The sequence below is a fragment of the Oncorhynchus clarkii genome, chromosome 10 (assembly GCF_045791955.1).
Source record: "Oncorhynchus clarkii lewisi isolate Uvic-CL-2024 chromosome 10, UVic_Ocla_1.0, whole genome shotgun sequence".
In the NCBI taxonomy this organism is placed as follows: domain Eukaryota; kingdom Metazoa; phylum Chordata; class Actinopteri; order Salmoniformes; family Salmonidae; genus Oncorhynchus; species Oncorhynchus clarkii.
In genome coordinates this window covers 42,135,800-42,154,662 of record NC_092156.1, presented here as the reverse complement: position 1 = coordinate 42,154,662, position 18,863 = coordinate 42,135,800, and the positions used below count along the sequence as shown (strand labels likewise).

At 43.3% G+C, this 18,863-nt stretch overlaps 2 protein-coding genes across 3 annotated transcripts in view; one reads left to right on the top strand and one right to left on the bottom strand.

The window, feature by feature from the left end:
• Nucleotides 1–720: 720 nt before the first annotated feature.
• LOC139419559 (erythropoietin-like) lies at nucleotides 721–13,134 on the top strand. Its single transcript, XM_071169530.1, has 5 exons — nucleotides 721–778; nucleotides 8,583–8,713; nucleotides 8,912–8,998; nucleotides 11,854–12,018; nucleotides 12,688–13,134. The coding sequence occupies exons 1-5, from the start codon at nucleotides 763–765 to the stop codon at nucleotides 12,841–12,843; spliced, it is 555 nt and encodes a 184-aa protein (XP_071025631.1). The 5' UTR covers nucleotides 721–762; the 3' UTR covers nucleotides 12,844–13,134.
• Nucleotides 13,135–14,925: 1,791 nt separating this feature from the next.
• Nucleotides 14,926–18,863, bottom strand: part of LOC139418489 (neuroligin-2-like) — a 77,869-nt gene continuing 73,931 nt past the window's right edge. For both annotated transcript variants that reach the window (XM_071167999.1, XM_071167998.1), the window contains exon 8: nucleotides 14,926–18,817. In XM_071167999.1, the coding sequence (XP_071024100.1) occupies nucleotides 17,890–18,817 (928 nt within the window). In that variant the 3' untranslated portion in view covers nucleotides 14,926–17,889. The remainder of the gene's footprint in view (nucleotides 18,818–18,863) is intronic.

Genomic DNA, 18,863 nt, shown 5'->3' with positions numbered 1-18,863 from the left:
GTGTGGTTGAATCTATTCTGTGTTTTCTTATTGTCTTGGCCTTATGCCTATATATCACGGTGGCAAGTCATTTGAACTAGTCGGTTATATAGAGCAAACAACGCAAGTATCACAACACATCGGTTGTAATATGTTTTTCCCTGGCTTAGCTTCCTCAGTGACTTTACTCATGCGCCACTACTGCGGTGACCATAGCAACGAAATAAACAAACATTTTCAACATGTGAAAAAGTGAATAGTTGTAACACCAAAAGCATTCATAAAAAAGTATTTAAAGGCAGGATAAAATATTAACTCAAAATGAGGTTAGAAAACAATGATTTGTTATTGTTAGACGTGACTCTGTAAACCTATAATCATATAATTGCAGTCAGCTAAATTAGATGATATGTTAAAAGGACATGCTGATTTATCACCACGCAGGCTACTTTGTGTTGAGCGTGTTGGAATGGGAACGCGCCTCAACCAATGAAAACTGTTGGTGGGCGAGGCCGGTACGGGCCGAACCCCCCTCGTTACATGTGCTGCAGCTAGGGGTACTTGCTCCGGTGTGCACGCGGCATTTCTTTGCGCTCGGAACAATGGACAAGGATACAGGTGGAGAAAACGTAGACGAATTTCGAGAGAATTTCATATAGGCTGCTGGAGTGTAGGCCTACAAAATAGATAATTTGGTCACGGATGTGTTTTTTTTTTTACTGTGTATATTACACATTTACTTTGTTTAGCAATGCATTCTAAAAATGTTGGACCATTTTGCGAATGTCTTCCATTTCAGGTAAGATATCTATAGCACACGATTGAAACAATTCTTAATTTGATAACCATACTGTGTTGGTGATATAGCTTAAAACTGAGGCAAACATATTCAGGAGAATATATCTATCTATCCATGAACTTTAGTGCGCAAAGTTCCAAACGCATTCTTGAAGGTTTCCAAAGTGCCTTCGATGGTATCCGTATGGTCTCATATTTAGGTATCTTCATAATAAATGCACGATTACAACGACAACGTCGAATCATCATTATGGCTGTTCTCAAACGTGTGCTTCTGCCATACCAGTTAGTGAATATGCCAAAAGGCTAAACCACGTTTTGAAAACTGTGCTGATATAGCTGATACCAGCTCCATTTCCCCCACTGGCCAGAATAGGCCCGTGATTTAACTTCTTCTCACTGAAGGTCAATGGTGCGTAAAGAACCCCTCAGGGTTGAATCCACCGGGCACCGGGCATTTTACGGATCAAATCGTGTAGTTGAGGGTAAAAACTATTTTGTAACTAATTTATAGCCCTCCACATCACAATCAAGTTGGTCATGCTGGTCTATAACGCACACATGAAAGGTCTATGTATGAATTCTATGAAGTCAAAGTAATGTCATCTATTTTCCCATTCACAAAGCATTTATAGCTAAGCACGTCATGGTAATTAACTGTGCAGTTTGCCACTCTGATCTATAACACCAACGTTAAAGGTCAATGTTAGAATTCTATGTAGTCAATGTAATGCCATTTCCATTCTTCCATTCATATAAACATACCTCACTTATCAAAAAGAACACGGACACAACACAGAATTTTCGGCCTAAAGAAAATATGACAATTTTCTAGATGAAGCACATTAAACAATTACGGAGGACTTCGTTTTATATGTTTACTTTTTCTTGAATAGATTTAACAAAGATTCATATTAAAAGCATTCCAATTAAATTCCCCATTTCAGACTCATAGCATTAACTATTTAAGTGAGTAAAACATACTAACACAGGGTGTTAAAGCTAGTAGCTAGCTAGCCATTTCACACCAGTTACACTTACCCCCCTTTGACCTCTTTCTCCGCAGCCACCCCAGCAGCTGGGCAGAGCCCAAGTGAGTTATCTGTTAGCATCAATGTAAAAATATACATATGATGTCATCTATTGAAATGCTTCTAGCGTGCAACGCTAACTAGCTAGCCATTTCATACCGGTTACACTTTGAATATCAATCTTTGTTAAATATATTGAACAAAAATATTATCGCAACATGTAATCATTTCAAAGATTTTACTGAGTTATAGTTCATACAAGGAAATCAGTCAATTGAAATATATTCATTAGGCCCTAATCTATGAATTTTACATAACTGGGAATACAGATTTGTATCTGTTGGTCAAAGACACCATAAAAACAAGGTAGGGGTCTGGATCAGAAAACCAGTCAGTATATCGTATCACCACCATTTGCCTCATGCACCGTGACACATTTCCTTTGCATTGAGTTGATCAGGCTGTTCATTGTGGCCTGTGGAATGTTGTCCCACTCCTCTTCAATGGCTGTGCGAAGTTGCTGGATATTGACGGCAACTGGAACATGCTGTCATGCACGTAGTCCCAGAGCATCCCAAACATGCTCAATGGGTGACATGTCTAGTGAGTATGCAGGCCATGGAGGAACTGGGACATTTTCAGCTTCCAGGAATTGTTTACAGATTCTTGCGACATGGGTCCGTGCATTATCATGCTGAAACATGGGGTGACGGCGGCGGATGAATGGCACGACAATGGGCCATCAACAAAATGAAATGTTTTCGTTGTCTGTAGCTTATGCCTGCCCATACCATAACCCCACCGCCACCATGGGGCACTCTGTTCACAACGTTGACATCAGTAAACCGCTCGCCCACTCAATGCCATATACGTTGTGAGGCCGGTTGGACGTACTACCAAATTCTCTAAAACGATGTTGGAGGCGGCTTATGGTAGGGAAATTAACATTAAATTCTCTGACCACAGCTCTGGTGGACATTCCTGCAGTCAGCATGCCAATTGCACGCTCCCTCAAAACTTGAGACATCTGTGGCATTGTGTTGTTTGACAAAACTTCACATTTTAGAGTGGCCTTTTATTGTTTCCAGCACAAGGTGCACCCGTGTAATGATCGTGCTGTTTAATCAGCTTCTTAATATGCCACACCTGTGAGGTGGATGGATTACCTTGGCAAAGGAGAAATGCTCACTAAGACTGATGTAAACAAATTTGTGCACAACATTTGAGAGAAATATGCTTTTGGGCATATATAACCTTTCTGGGATATTTTATTTCAGCTTATGAAACATGGGTCCAACACTTTGCATGTTGCGTTTATATTTTTTCTCAGTGTATATTCAAGAAAAGTCCAACTGAAAAATGTAAATAGTATTAACTTTAGTAGGAATGATTATTCAGCGATGTCCTCAACATCCTCAGCAAAAAAACATTTGGTGCTAGCTACATCTATTAAATTGAAATAAAATGTTCATATTTCCTTTAACATTCTGTGTTGTGTGCATATTATTTTGATAAGCCTTATTAATGCTTTATACAGTACTAGTCAATAGTTTGGACACACCTACTCATTCAAGGGGTTTTCCTTATTTGTACTATCTTCTACATTGTAAAATAATAGTGAAGACATCAAAACTATGAAATAACACACATGGAATCATGTAGTAACCACAAAAGTGTTGAAGAAATCAAAATACATTTTATATTCTTCAAAGTAGCCACCCTTTGCCTTGATGGCAGCTTTGCACACTCTTGGCATTCTCTCAACCAGCTTCACCTGGAATTATTTTCCAACAGTCTTGAAGGAGTTCCCACATATGCTGAGCACTTGTTGGCTGCTTTTCCTTTATTCTGCGGTCCAACTCATCCCAAACCATCTCAATTGGGTTGAGGTCGAGTGATTGTGGAGGTCATCTAGTGCAGTACTCCATCACTCCTTCTTGGTCAAATAGCCCTTACACAGCCTGGAGGTGTGTTGGGTCATTGTCCTGTTGAAAAACAAATGATAGTCCCACTAATCACAAACCAGATGGGATGGCGTATCGCTGCAGATTGCTGTGGTAGCCTTGCTGGTTAAGTGTGCCTTGAATTCTAAATAAGTCACAGACAGTGCCACCAGCAATGCACCCCCACACATCACACCTCCTCCTCCAACCACACGTGTGGAGATCATCCGTTCACCTATCTGCATCTCACAAAGACACGGAAGTTGGAACCAAAAATCTCAAATTTGGACTCATCAGATTAAAGGACAGATTTCCACCGGTCTAATGTCCATTCCTTGTGTTTCTTGGCCCAAGCAAGTCTCTTTTTCTTATTGTTGTCCTTTAGTTTTTTGCAGCAATTTGACCATGAAGGCCTGTTTCACGCAGTCTCCTCTGAATAGTTGAGATGTGTCTGTTACTTGAACTCTGTGAGGTATTTATTTGGACTGCTATTTCTGAGGTTGTTAACTGTAATGAATTTATCCTCTTATCCTCTTTTTTTTTGTGGCGGTCTTCATGAGAGCCAGCTTCATCATAGCGCTTGATGGCTTTTGCGAATGCACTTGAAACTTTCATGGTTCTTGAAATGTTCCAGATTGACTGACCTTCATGTCTTAAAGTAATGATGTTGTTTCTCTTTGCTTATTTGAGCTGTTCTTGCCATAATATGGAATTGGTCTTTTACCAAATAGGCCTATCTTCTGTATCCCACTCCTGCCTTGTCACAACACAACTGATTGGCTCAAATGCATCAAGAAGGAAAGACATTCCACAAATTAACATTGAACAAGGCACACATTGTTGATTGAAATGCATTCCAAGTGACTACCTTATGAAGCTGTTTGAGAGAATGCCAAGAGTGTGCAAAGCTGTCATCAAGGCAAAGGGTGGCTACTTTGAAGAATCTAAAATCTATTTTGATTTGTTTAACACTTTTTTGGTTACTACATGATTCCATATGTGTTATTTCATAGTTTTGATGTCTTCATTATTATTCTACAATGTAGAACATAGTAAAAAATCGTTGGAGTCATTAAAACTTGTTTTTCAACCACTCCACACATTTCTTGTTAACAAACTATGGTTTTGGCAAGTCGACATCTACTTTGTGCATGACACAAGTAATGTTTCCAACATTTGTTTACAAACAAATTATTTCACTTATAATTCACTGTATCACAATTCCAGTGGGTCAGAAGTTTACATACACTAAGTTGACTGTGCCTTTAAACAGCTTGGAAAATTCCAGAAATTATGTCTTGGCCTTAGAAGCTTCTGATAGGCTAATTGACATAATTTGAGTCAATTGGAGGTGTACCTGTGGATGTATTTCAAGGCCTACCTTCAAACTCAGTGCTTCTTTGCTTGACATCATGGGAAAATCAAAAGAAATCAGCCAAGACCTCAGAAAACAAATTGTAACCCTCCACATGTCTGGTTCATCCTTGGGAGCAATTTCCAAATGCCTGAAGGTACCACGTTCATCTATACAAACAATAGTACGCAAGTATAAACATCATGGGACCACGCAGCCGCCATACCGCTCAGGAAGGAGACGCGTTCCGTCTCCTAGAGATTAACGTACTTTGGTGCGGAAAGTGCAAATCAATCCCAGAACAACAGCAAAGAACCTTGTGAAGATGCTGAAGGAAACATGCACAAAAGTATCTATATCCACAGTAAAATGAGTCCTATATTGACATAACCTGAAATGCCGCTCAGCAAGGAAGATGCCAATGCTCCAAAACCATAAAAAAGCCAGACTATGGTTTGCAGCTGCACATGGGGACAAAGATCTAACTTTTTGGAGAAATGTCCTCTGGTCTGATGAAACAAAAATAGAACTGTTTGGCCATAATGATCATCGTTATGTTTGGAGGAAAAAGGGGTAGGCTTGCAAGCCAATTAACACCATCCCAACTGTGAAGCACTGGGGTGGCAGCATCATGTTGTGGGGGTGCTTTGCTGCAGGTGGGACTAGTGCACTTCACAAACTAGATGGCATCATGAGTTAGGAAAATTATGTGGATACATTGAAGCAACATCTCAAGACATCAGTCAGGAAGTTAAAGCTTGGTTGCAAATGGGTCTTCCAAATGGACAATGACCTCAAGCATACTTCCAAAGTTGTGGTAAAATGGCTTAAGGACAACAAAGTCAAGGTATTGGAGTGGCCACCACAAAGCCCTGACCTCATCCTATAGAACACGTTTGGGCAGAACTGAAAGAGCGTGTGCCAGCAAGGAGGCCTACAAACCTGACTCAGTTACACCAGCTCTGCCAGGAGGAATGGGCCAAAATTCACCCAAATTATTGTGGGAAGCTTGTGGAAGTCTACCTGAAACATTTACCCAAATTAAACAATTTAAAGGCAATGCTACCAAATACTAATTGAGTGTATGTAAACGTCTGACCCACTGGGAATGTAATGAAATAAATAAAAGCTGAAATAAACAATTCTCTCTACTACTATTCTGACATTTCACATTCTTAAAATAAAGTGGTGATCCTAACTGACCTAAGACAGGGAATTCTTTACTAGGATCAAATGAAAACTGAGTTTAAATCTATTTGGCTAAGGTGTATGTAAACTTATGACTTCAACTGTTTACAACAAATACACTGCTCAAAAAAATAAAGGGAAAACTAAAATAACACATCCTAGATCTGAATGAAATATTCTTATTAAATACATTTTTCTTTACATAGTTGAACGTGCTGACAACAAAATCACACAAAAATTATCAATGGAAATCAAATTTATCAACCCATGGAGGTCTGGCTTTGGAGTCACACTCAAAATTAAAGTGGAAAACCACACTACAGGCTGATCCAACATTGATGTAATGTCCTTAAAACAAGTCAAAATGAGGCTGAGTAGTGTGTGTGGCCTCCACGTGCCTGTATGACCTCCCTACAACGCCTGGGCATGCTCCTGATGAGGTGGCGGATGGTCTCCTGAGGGATCTCCTCCCAGACCTGGACTAAAGCATCCGCCAACTCCTGGACAGTCTGTGGTGCAACGTGGCGTTGGTGGATGGAGCGAGACATGATGTCCCAGATGTGCTCAATTGGATTCTGGTCTGGGGAACGGGCGGGCCAGTCTATAGCATCAATGCCTTCCTCTTGCAGGAACTGCTGACACACTTCGGCCCCATGAGGTCTAGCATTGTCTTGCATTAGGAGGAACCTAGGGCCAACCGCACCAGCATATGGTCTCACAAGGGGTCTGAGGATCTCATCTCGGTACCTAATGGCAGTCAGGCTACCTCTGGCGAGCACATGGAGGGCTGTGCGCCCCCCCCCCCCAAAGAAATGCCACCCCACACCATGACTGACCCACCGCCAAACCGGTCATGCTGGAGAATGTTGCAGGCAGCAGAACGTTCTCCACGGCGTCTGCAGACTGTCACGTCTGTCACATGTGCTCAGTGTGAACCTGCTTTCATCTGTGAAGAGCACAGGGCTCCAATGGCGAATTTGCCAATCTTGGTGTTCTCTGGCAAATGCCAAACGTCCTGCACGGTGTTGGGCTGTAAGCACAACCCCCACCTGTGGACGTCGGGCCCTCATACCACCCTCATGGAGTCTGTTTCTGACCGTTTTAGCAGACACATGCATATTTGTGGCCTGCTGGAGGTCATTTTGCAGGGCTCTGGCAGTGCTCCTCCTGCTCCTCGCACAAAGGCGGAGGTATCGGTCCTGCTGCTGGGTTGTTGCCCTCCTACGGCCTCCACGTCTCCTGATATACTGGCCGGTCTCCAGGTAGCGCCTCCATGCTCTGGACACTACGCTGACAGACACAGCAAACCTTCTTGCCACAGCTCGCATTGATGTGCCATCCTGGATGAGCTACACTACCTGAGCCACTTGTGTGGGTTGTAGAATCCGTCTCATGCTACCACTAGAGTGAAAGCACCGCCAGCATTCAAAAGTGACCAAAACATCAGCCAGGAAGCATAGGAACTGAGAAGTGGTCTGTGGTCACCACCTGCAGAACCACTCCTTTATTGGGGGTGTCTTGCTAATTGCCTATAATTTCCACCTGTTGTCTATTCCATTTGCACAACAGCATGTGAAATTTATTGTCAATTAGTGTTGCTTCCTAAGTGGACAGTTTGATTTCACAGAAGTGTGATTGACTTGGAGTTACATTGTGTTGTTTAAGTGTTCCCTTTATTTTTTTGAGCAGTGTATATATGGGGGATTGGAAATGATGCAGACAATAACATTGATGGAAGGTACAATCTATCTGCAATATCAATACCCCCCCCCCCCCCCCAAAACAAAAAAAATGAGGCCAACGAGGTTTCAGATGGCACTCTATCCCAGATCTTCCAAAGTGAAAGTGGCTTATTTTTTTGTTCGATGCGGAGATAGAGCAGTGTCTGAACTAGGGCTAATGTTGTCCAACTGTGAGGAATGGAGCTAGACCTGCACCGACCTCAATGATGCGTTAAGTATGCAATGTCTCCTGTCACTCCCAAATTCGGGAGGACTATCAGGGCAATCTACCCTTCCAATGAGTTCTTGCATTAGAAAGCAAAATAGAAACCACCTAAACTAAATGCAAAACTGTTTGGACAGCTGAACAGTCGGCAGTCAGTTACTCTACAGTATTTCCAGTAAATCTGCTTAAGGGATCCCGCTAGCTGACATCCTCTGTTCTCTGGTTGACATCACGGTCTGTTATATGACTGTCTGTTATGTAAAGCTGCAATTGCTGCCCGTCTGTATCTGCTCTCAGCCACCATTTCTAGCGTCTGCCTGAGGATGTGTGTTGTTCCCCCAGGGCTGGTGGCGGTACTGCTGACGGTACTCCAGTGGGCAGGGCGAGGCCTCCCTTCTCCTGTCAGGCCCATCTGTGACCCCCGCGTTCTGGACCGCTTCATCATGGAGGCCCGCGACACAGAGACCGCTCTGGTGAGACACTGACTGACTGGGCCTAACCACCACTAGATGGACCTGGGCAACTTTTACATGTCTGGAAAATGTCACATTAGAAGTGAAATGGATGAGGATATTATTACAGTGTATTATGTACAGAGACACTTCATCTTTATTTGTGTGTCTGATCTTGCTCTAACTGTCAATCTGTCTTGCCTTCTTTCCCTCACGCAGCGAGGTTGCAAGGCAGGGTGTGGCGTGACAGGCACCTTTGTGGTTCCACTGACCAACGTTGACTTTGTGGTATTGGAGACAAAGGATGTGAGTAACTGTCTATCAGTTAAATACCTACTGTACATGAATAGCACAAGCCATGGCCATATAGTATAGAGAGAAGTGTTTGGCCCATTTCCTCTGGTTTCTCTACACTGAGTGTACAAAACATTAAGAACACCTTCCTAATAAGAGCTGCAACTCCTTTTGCAGAACAGACTCAATTTGTCAGGGCATGGACTCTACGAGGTGTCGAAAGTGTTTCACAGGGATGCTGGCCCATGTTGACTCCAATGCTTCCCACAGTTGTGTCAAGTTGACTGGATCTCTTTTGGGTGGTGGACCATTCTTGAGACACACGGTAAACTGTTGAGTGTGGAGAAACCCAGTTCTTGACTCACTCAAATCTTCAATCTGCCCATACCGTAACCCCACCGTCACTATGGGACATGGTTCACGTTGACATCAGCAAACCGCTCTCACACACAACGCCATACACGTTGTCTATGGTTCAATCTTTTGTCTTGCCCATTCACCCTCTGAATGGCACCCATACACAATCCATGTCTCAATTGTCTCAAGGCTTAAAATCCTTCTTTAACCTGTCTCCTCCCTTCATCTGAAATTAATAAGGGATCGTAGCTTTCACCTGGTCAGTCTGTCATGGAAAGATCCTGGTCAGTCTGTCATGGAAAGAGCCTGGTCAGTCTGTCATGGAAAGAGCCTGGTCAGTCTGTCACGGAAAGAGCCTGGTCAGTCTGTCACGGAAAGAGCCTGGTCAGTCTGTCATAGAAAAGAGCCTGGTCAGTCTGTCATGGAAAGAGCCTGGTCAGTCTGTCTTGGAAAGAGCCTGGTCAGTCTGTCATGGAAAGAGCCAGCTCAGTCTGTCTTGGAAAGAGCCTGGTCAGTCTGTCATGGAAAGAGCCAGCTCAGTCTGTCATGGAAAGAGCCAGCTCAGTCTGTCATGGAAAGAGCCAGCTCAGTCTGTTATGGAAAGAGCCTGGTCAGTCTGTCATGGAAAGAGCCTGGTCAGTCTGTCACGGAATGAGCCTGGTCAGTCTGTCACGGAAAGAGCCTGGTCAGTCTGTCATGGAAAGAGCCTGGTCAGTCTGTCATGGAAAGAGCCTGGTCAGTCTGTCTTGGAAAGAGCCTGGTCAGTCTGTCATGGAAAGAGCCAGCTCAGTCTGTCATGGAAAGAGCCAGCTCAGTCTGTTATGGAAAGAGCCTGGTCAGTCTGTCATGGAAAGAGCCTGGTCAGTCTGTCATGGAAAGAGCCTGGTCAGTCTGTCATGGAAAGAGCCTGGTCAGTCTGTCATGGAAAGAGCTCTGGTTCAGACAGATCTGTGTTGATGACCGCATCTGTGTGTACTGTTTGAACTATATTTAGGGGGTAGATCAGCTTTAACATAGATTGTGGCTTCTATCAATGTATCAATGTAATTGTCTGCATCATTTCCAATCCCCCATATATTATTGTCAATATATATACAGTACCATTCAAAAGTTTTCGTTATTTTTATTATTATTTTTTATTTTCTACATTGTAGACTAATAGTGAAGACATCAAAACTATGATTATAATACATATGGATTATAATACATATGGAATCATGAGGTAACCAAGAAAGTGTTAAACATCTATTTATATTTGAGAATCTTTCGAAGTAGCCACTCTTTGCCTTGATGACAGCTTTGCACACTCAGGTAAATGTTGCAATTCTTCAGCCATTTCTGAATCTGCAACCAAAAACAAGCTACGTATGGACAGTACCAAAACAAATGATTCAAGGATTCTGTCTCTTCGCAGCAAAATCTGCAGAGCTGGGATGGTTGTAGCCACCATATTGCCCAGAAATGTGTATAATTTAAATTGAAAAATTCAAAGTTTTGAATCCGGTGTCATTTTGTGTATCAGTTCATAAACCACATGGAATCGGTACATTGAAAATCTCTTCACAGCTATTTCTAAATCTGAATGGCACAGCTGTCTTCTTTGGTCCTTAAATGAAACTGGTATAATTTTCTTTAACCTATTTTGGTCTTTAATACAGGGCCGACAGACAAGTTCCTTACTTTTCCCCCCTTTCACTTGCCTCTTCCATTTTTTTGCGGTAATGCTACAATTAGTTGGATGTAATTTTGGGTAGAGCAGACATTTCCATATATTTCTCTTAGCTGCATGTGTGGCATAACTCCAGCATTAATTTTTATGATATCATTATAAAAGATTAAACCGTTTTTAAACATTTTGTCGCCCAACATTTTTTAAAATCAATTTGTATATTTGAGTTTAACCATAGTATTTGTATATTTGAGTTTAACCATAGTATTTGTATATTTGAGTTTAACCATAGTATTTGTATATTTGAGTTTAACCATAGTATTTGTATATTTGAGTTTAACCATAGTATTTGTATATTTGAGTTTAACCATAGTATTTGTATATTTGAGTTTAACCATAGTATTTGTATATTTGAGTTTAACCATAGTATTTGTATATTTGAGTTTAACCATAGTATTTGTATATTTGAGTTTAACCATAGTATTTGTTGTAATATTTGTGTGTTTTTTTCTCTGGTGGATTAAAGTTAAATTGCGACCAGCTTTCTATGGCTTGTTTTTAAAAAAGCAATATTTTGGAGAGGATTTCATTTTCAAATGACCAGAAGTGAGTGGTTGTAATATGAATAAAGGAAAAGTCCTGTATGAACTTCCATTGAGTCCATTGAGCTCTTTCTGCCAATACATTTATTTACCTACAGTGTACCCATTAATACTGGAATACATTGGCCCTAATGTGCATGGTTCTTGTGCTATACATGGCAATGTATAATGACATATTCAGGGAGTTTTGTTTTAACGTATGTGTTTATGTAATGTGTAATTTGTGTGTGTTTTCCCAGACTGAGGAGCAGGCTCTGGAGGTCCAGTCGGGGCTGTTTCTGTTCGGCCAGGCCCTGGGTGCTGTGAGGGAGTCAGTGAGCCGTGCTGCCGTAAAGAGCCTCATCGACAACAACAAGAGCAACATCCACAGCCTGGGCCAGGTGCTGCGCAGCCTCCACATCAAGGTGACTCACTGAGGACTGTGAGTGTCTCGTCTACAGCATGACCAGTGGATGGGACTGCGGTGTGAGCAGGGGTTCCGTGTGGCTCAGTTGGTAGCGCATGGTGCTTGTAACGCCAGGGTTGTGGTTTGCACTCGAGTATCCACTCGCTGCTGTAAGAGTGTTTACTAAAATGTAAACAGTTTGTTACGTAAGACCAGGAGATGTTCCTGGTCTGATAAATTGACCAGGGAAAAACTCCTGTCCCTTTTTAAGTGGATGTGTCTCAGTGTGCACATACTGTTCCTCCACAGCAGAGAGCCTAGTTGTAGATTGGAGTCCTTGGAAAGATCATGGACCCTGGGTACAGTCAGTCAGACGTTCCTCTCCCCTCAGCATGCCACCACCTGCCTGCTGTGTTTGTTTGCTTCTCGGTCAGAAGCCAGGAACTTTTCAGGGCAGGGCAGTTCAGTGACTGAAACGGCTTTGAGCAGGCCAGACATAGCAGTGGGAGTTATGGAAAGGGAACAGAATGTGTCTTCTATTTGGCCGCGTACCGTTTTTGGTATGGAGTAGCGGGGCGGGGCAGGAAGAAAATCTGGAATTAGAACCCCTTCCACAGAACAGAGGAGTGGTGCTTTCTTTTTAGGGTTTGTATGTTAGCCCTTGTTCTTCCTCTCATCCATTGAACAGGACCTGTCCCTCTCTCCAGTGCCAGCAGTAGGTGACTCGGCGACCAGGAAGGTGTCGTCCCTATCCGAGCTGCTCCGTGTCCACACCAACTTCCTACGAGGGAAGGTTCGCCTGCTGCTCACCAACGCACCTGCCTGTCAACAGAACAGCACGTGATTGGAGCTTTCCCGGGAAGACAGAGGCTGTGATTGGACCGTTGTTTAGAGAGAGGATGAGGTCATTGGACTTCTGCTGAAATCTCTGATTGGACTTCCAAGTATGGAATGTGTAGACAAGGTCGTTGTTGACTGGATAGAAACTGGTGGGAAAGTCAGTTGACGTGGGTGGAGCTGATGAGAAACCATGAACGAGTGAGAGAGAAAAAACGTAACTTCTACAACTCATTGACCTCATCGGTTCCTAGTACTACCTGTCAGTACCACAATGAGCTCTGATGCATGCAGCGGGAATAAGCCACAGACAGTACCCGCTGGGCACAGACGTCAATTCAATGTCTATTCCATGTTGGTTCAACTTAATTTCATTGGAATGACGTGGAAACAACATTGATTCAACCAGTTTGTGCCCAGTGGGTACAGATCATATGAGAAGATGATATATAAAGTCCTAAATCCAATGATTTCGATTTTTCATTTTATTTATACATTGTCTTAAAATGTGTTTTTGTATAACTTTTGTGTTATAAATCTCTATTTTCATATACGAGTGTGTACTTTGAAGTCTTTGAACCATATGTTATGATTGATGCTCAGGTTTAACATACTGTAGTCAGTGGTTTGTGTGTTCATGTAATATGCTTGTCAGTACTGTTATAATTCAGACAATGTATTAGTCACTTCTCACTGTGTGCTCTCTGCACTCGGACTGTCTGTGTGGCCCTCCCTCCGACTTACCCTGTCTTTGGGGTCAGAGTAGACATTGTAATTTCACCACCAGGCAGCACACACAGCTCTCTGGCCTAACAAGCAGAGCACTGAGTCTGAGAATGAGATCAGTTCCTAGTGGAGACCGTTCTGGACTCTGCTGCCCTCTGCTGGATAGACCTTGGCATCGTTGCCCTACTTATGCACTGGTTATACAAAGAACAGAAACCGGCTCTGGCTCTAAAAATATCATCATGAAATCATCTCATTATGTGTATATAGACCTAGTCATTTTCACAAAAAACTAAACAAAAGAACACCAATCAAAGAAGATCAGTAATGTCAACATGGGTAATCATTAATCAGATTAGCAACCACTCACAGATTAGCGATGATAAATCATTGGATATTGTGTGTTAAAATATAGGGAGGCAAATATGATCATTTGTTTCAGGATATCTTTTTAATGTTCTCCAGTTCAGACACACAACATACAGTGTGTCATAGCCTCTATATGAAATGTTAACGTCATTCTTTAAACCCGTTCGTTATGCTTCCTTACAGTGTCTCAATCCTCCAGTAGGTTACGGATTCCAGACTAAATGAAAACAGACACAAACAGGTGCAAGTCTTTTTTCGGCAACCCAGCGCGAACCTTGGAAAAGTAGAGATTTGCAGCTTTGCAATGTTTTTTTTGTTTGTAACATTGAGCCACCGCCAGACTTAGTGTCACCGTGTAAACAGGTGAGAGTGTGCTTCCAGTCTGTTGGCTGTCATATCCCCGGTTTCCAAATTTCAGTCATATTTTTTAAAATAGAAAAATACTGCCTTTTCTTTCTTCTTTTTTTGGAAACATGGGCATCTCAAATGGACAGCAAACAGGTGAGCTGATATTCCAGAAAATGACTTAAACAGTGTGCATGGCAGACATCATAGTAAAGGATAGCAAAGCAACCACAACCATCAGAGTCTGAAACAATACTGAAAGAGTACTGACTGAAGGTGTTGACAACATACTGTACCTGCTCTAAGCTATTCGGTAATACTATGTCACTTCTCAGGACAGTGAGTGTCACTAACAATTACCAACAGCACCACCATCAAGATTCAAGTTCCCTTGTTTTGTAGGTTTGGGTTGAGCACAGTTTCAAACCATGCCTATCTCTACCATTATCACTGCCTTCCTCTACCTCCATCATTATCACTGCTTTCCTCTACCATTATCACTGCTTTCCTCTACCATTATCACTGCCTTCCTCTACCATTATCACTGCTTTCATCTACCTCCATCATTATCACTGCATATCTACCATTATCACTGCTTTCCTCTACCATTATCACTTCCTTCCTCTACCATTATCACTGCATATCTACCATTATCACTGCTTTCCTCTACCTCCATCATTATCACTGCATATCTACCATTATCCCTGCCTTCCTCTACCACTACCATTATCCCTGCATATCTACCATTATCCCTGCCTTCCTCTACCTCCATCATTATCACTGCTTTCCTCTACCATTATCACTGTTTTCATCTACCTCCATCATTATCACTGCATATCTACCATTATCACTGCCTTCCTCTACCATTATCACTTCCTTCCTCTACCTCTACCATTATCACTGCCTATCTACCATTGTCACTGCCTTTCTTTCCTTCAGTCGCTCTCCCTTTTTCTTTCGCTCTGTATCCACATTTTCTCTCTAAATCTGCTATCTCTGCAGCTCTTACCATTGGCCACTTAACAGATGCTAAAGAACTCCTCTTAAATGAATTGTCATTCCAGACAAAAGCTGTCGTCGTGATTGATGTGGCAGTTGACAAAATGTGCAAGTAATGCCGACCGCCCCCAGAACCCCACCCACGTCCAGTATGTCCCTCCTACCCTAGAGAAACCTGAGCCATATCCCTGTCCCCACTGCTATTTATGTTGAACTCAACCATGCTAGGATTTTAGATGTAGTTTTCATTCACAGATCATTCATGTATGTTAATAACTGTCTATATGTGCCCATAACTTGTTGCACTTTGACCTTGAAAATCTAAGATATGAAAGAAAATCAAACAACGAGAGCTCAAATCAGCCGTCTGAACTTGCACCTGATTTGGCCCTTCACTCATAAACCAAACCATAAACATAATATTTACAAATACCACTTTGTTCTCTTACACTTTAACATTTTTTTTTACAGTTTGTTTTCTATGTGTGTTTTGTTCTTTTTCTGAGTCCCGGTTCTCTGTCCAGTCCCCTGTGATGGACCCCAGTCTATAACCCCGGAGTGTGATCATCATCATCCCAAAACAAGACAGGAAACAAAACAGGAAAAACATCCCACTAGGTGTGTTGTTTGTGTTACATGTGAGTAATGTTTATCAAATGTTTTTCTACTCAAGTTTTAGAATGTATCCTCTGTGCACCGGCGACATGTCAGGTGCCTGCTGATGATTAGTCTCTCCATTGCCATTGTTGTTTTCAACGTCAATGCTTTCCTAGCGTCGTCTCAACTTCGGTAACAGTTTTGTTCCTCACGAATGTCCAGAGTTTGACGTGTCCCTGTGTTCAGTTGTGCAGTTGAAAGATCTGAAACGTGCGTACAAGGTTTTTTTTCACCTTTGACCTACAGTATGTCAGTCTGAGCCCCCTTCATACCCCCTGCCCCTCAACAACAGAGAGAATCTCAGAACAACAGAAGAGATGAAAATACTGACATATCCAGTATCCAGAAACCTGTAGCACGCAGCTAAAAGTCCACGGAGGAGAGGATAAAAGTGCTTAAAACTAAGATAAATTGTTCAAAGACAACCCTCATTTCCAGGAAAATATTTAGAATTATATCCATTTTTACCATTGAGGCAATTCACGTCAAATATGACATTTTCACAATTGAAAAACGAGTATTGGCCTATCATGGATAAACACTGCAGGCTGACGGAGTGGTAAAGTCCAACAATATTTTTTTTACAGAGGAATGATCAAAGACAATCTTCAGTTGAGACGGTAACGCGATGACCGTGCAACACTTCACAGCTGAAGTAAGGAGAGAAAGAGTGAACTAAAAAGAGAGGGGGGGTGGGTGAGACAGGGCTTCAAACAGTCTCCCAGGGCAGCAGGTGCTCGTGGCACAGCCTCGGTGATAAGAAATGAAAAAAAAATAAAGGACATATTTGTTCTTCTTGCTCTAATCATAGTCAATATTCATCCCCTGATACCTCTTTTGAAGTATCTACAGAACAGAACATAGTTTCCTTCATGAAGTGCACAAAGTTCAGCAGATATAGAAAAACAAAAAGAAATGACTTTTCAAGAAGAAAAGAAAACAACAATAAGAAAACAAGGCCAAACGTAAAAACAAACACACTTTCCACTCCGATGTCCGTGCTCCGTTTAGAAAAAAATTAAAATCATGCAAAAGATCCCAGACAGCAAACCAGTTATGAATCTTAATATTCTCTTTATATATTTTACAAGGATATATTCAGTCTTTTCCCCCTTGAGTAAAGCCCAGCCACAGTGCAACACTGAATGCAAGAAAAAAACGAAACAAAGTGCGATAGATCAAAAAGAAAGATGAAACATTTGGCACTTTTTTTGAACGTGATTCCTTGTGTAAGATCAAGTCAGGATGGGCCTCTCCTGGTGGTCCGTTGGACCCTCATTGCGAGAGGAGCGTTATCACAGTTCTTGGCACCAAGAATGCTGGTAAAAACGAGATATCAGAATAACCACTTTTTTTCATTCATATCCTTACAATTGATCAATAATACATCATTTACATTTATGTGTTTGTATAAAAGACTCCAAAGAGGAAAAAAAGGAGTCATGAAGAGGTTTATTTGAGAGAGAAGGGAGGACGAAAATGAGACTGGGAGGATTGTGTGAACGTTGCGATCAAGAGCCACAGGAACAGACAGGAAGAGAAAGTGAGTGGGAGTCAGAGAAGAAGAGAAGCAGTAATATGGGTTGAGAGAGAGGAAGATAGACAGAGTGAGAGAGAGGAAGAGAGTGAAACACACAGATTGTACAGACATATGAACAGGTTGGACGATGTGTGATAGAGTTGTGTTAGTTGAAATGATGGGTCTTTGTCCCAGCAGTCCACAGCCTGAGTCAGACTGAGCCATGTGTCCCAACGGTAGGGGGCGACAGCACAGCCTCACGGGGAGATTGACAGAGAACAGAACAACAGAGAGAGAAAAAAAAAGAAAAAAGCAACACAGAAAAAGAGTCCCAGGAAAAAGCTGGAGGATAATCCCAGTGAGAGAGAGAAAGAACAGGAGGGGATCCATCTGTGGTGTTTGTTTGTATCTCTGCTGAACCACAGGTTGTGCCTGGTCCTATACGCGGGTGGTGGAGTGTTGGTGTGGCAGGGCGTTGTTGCTGTGGCCAGGGGTGGGGGTGGTGGGGGGGGGCGGGGCAGGGGGGTAGGTGTTGAAAGGGTGGAGGGGCTGCATGCCACTGATGGTGCTTGGGATCATGGTAATGGTGTTGGCCGTCATCAGCGGCACGTCCTCCGGTGCCCGCCGCAGGGCCAGCGTGTAGTCTGGTGGGCCCACCTGCGCCCGTAGAGGCTCCAGGTCGCCGTGGAGACCCCGGGACGGGAGGGGCGTGCCGATGCCGTGCTCCATCTCCACCCTCTGCTGCTTCATCTGCAGGGACATGAGCTCCTCCTCCTGGCTCAGCGCCAGGTCGTTGTGGGACGGGGCGCCCACCCCTCCCATGGTGGTGCCCATGCCGCGCTGCGGGGACAAGCGGCGGTGGCGTCTCTGCAACAGCTCGTGGCGTTTGTCCCGTTTGTAGTAGAGGGCTGCGAAGGCCAGCACGTTGAGGAAGAGCAGCGAGGCGCCCACCGCCACTGTCACACTCAGCTCCGTGGAGTAGTCCCTTATCTCGTCGGGGAACGGGTTGCGGCGGGGCGGCTCGGAGGGGTCTGGCTCGGGTTCGGGGGGGTTGGTGGAGATGACGGGGTGGCGGGTGGAGCGTGCCCCAGGGGGGCCAGGTCGGTGGGCGCGGGGACCTCCTCCTCCAGGCGGCAGGCGGGTGGTGATGGGGTAGATGTCCTCATGCATGGAGTGCAGGTGAGGCACCAGCTCCAGCCAGAAGGCCACCTTGTTGGCCCGGTAGTTGTCCCTGACGCGGGGCTTCAGGCCAATGTGGAGGTACTGCTTGTCCTTGGAGCTGAACTTGGTCCAGATTACCTCCTCAAAGCGGTTGGGTTTGGTGTGGATGAATTTAGTGTCCTGGGGTACAGGCAGGTTGGGATCCCTTATGGGAGGGAGTGAGAGAGAGAGAGAGAGAGAGAGAGAGAGAG

Excerpts from the sequence above, each read along its gene's own strand:
- LOC139419559 (XM_071169530.1), top strand. Across the intron at positions 8,714-8,911 it reads GCGACACAGAGACCGCTCTG|CGAGGTTGCAAGGCAGGGTG; the intron begins GTGAGACACTGA and ends TCCCTCACGCAG. Across the intron at positions 12,019-12,687 it reads TGCGCAGCCTCCACATCAAG|GACCTGTCCCTCTCTCCAGT; the intron begins GTGACTCACTGA and ends TCCATTGAACAG.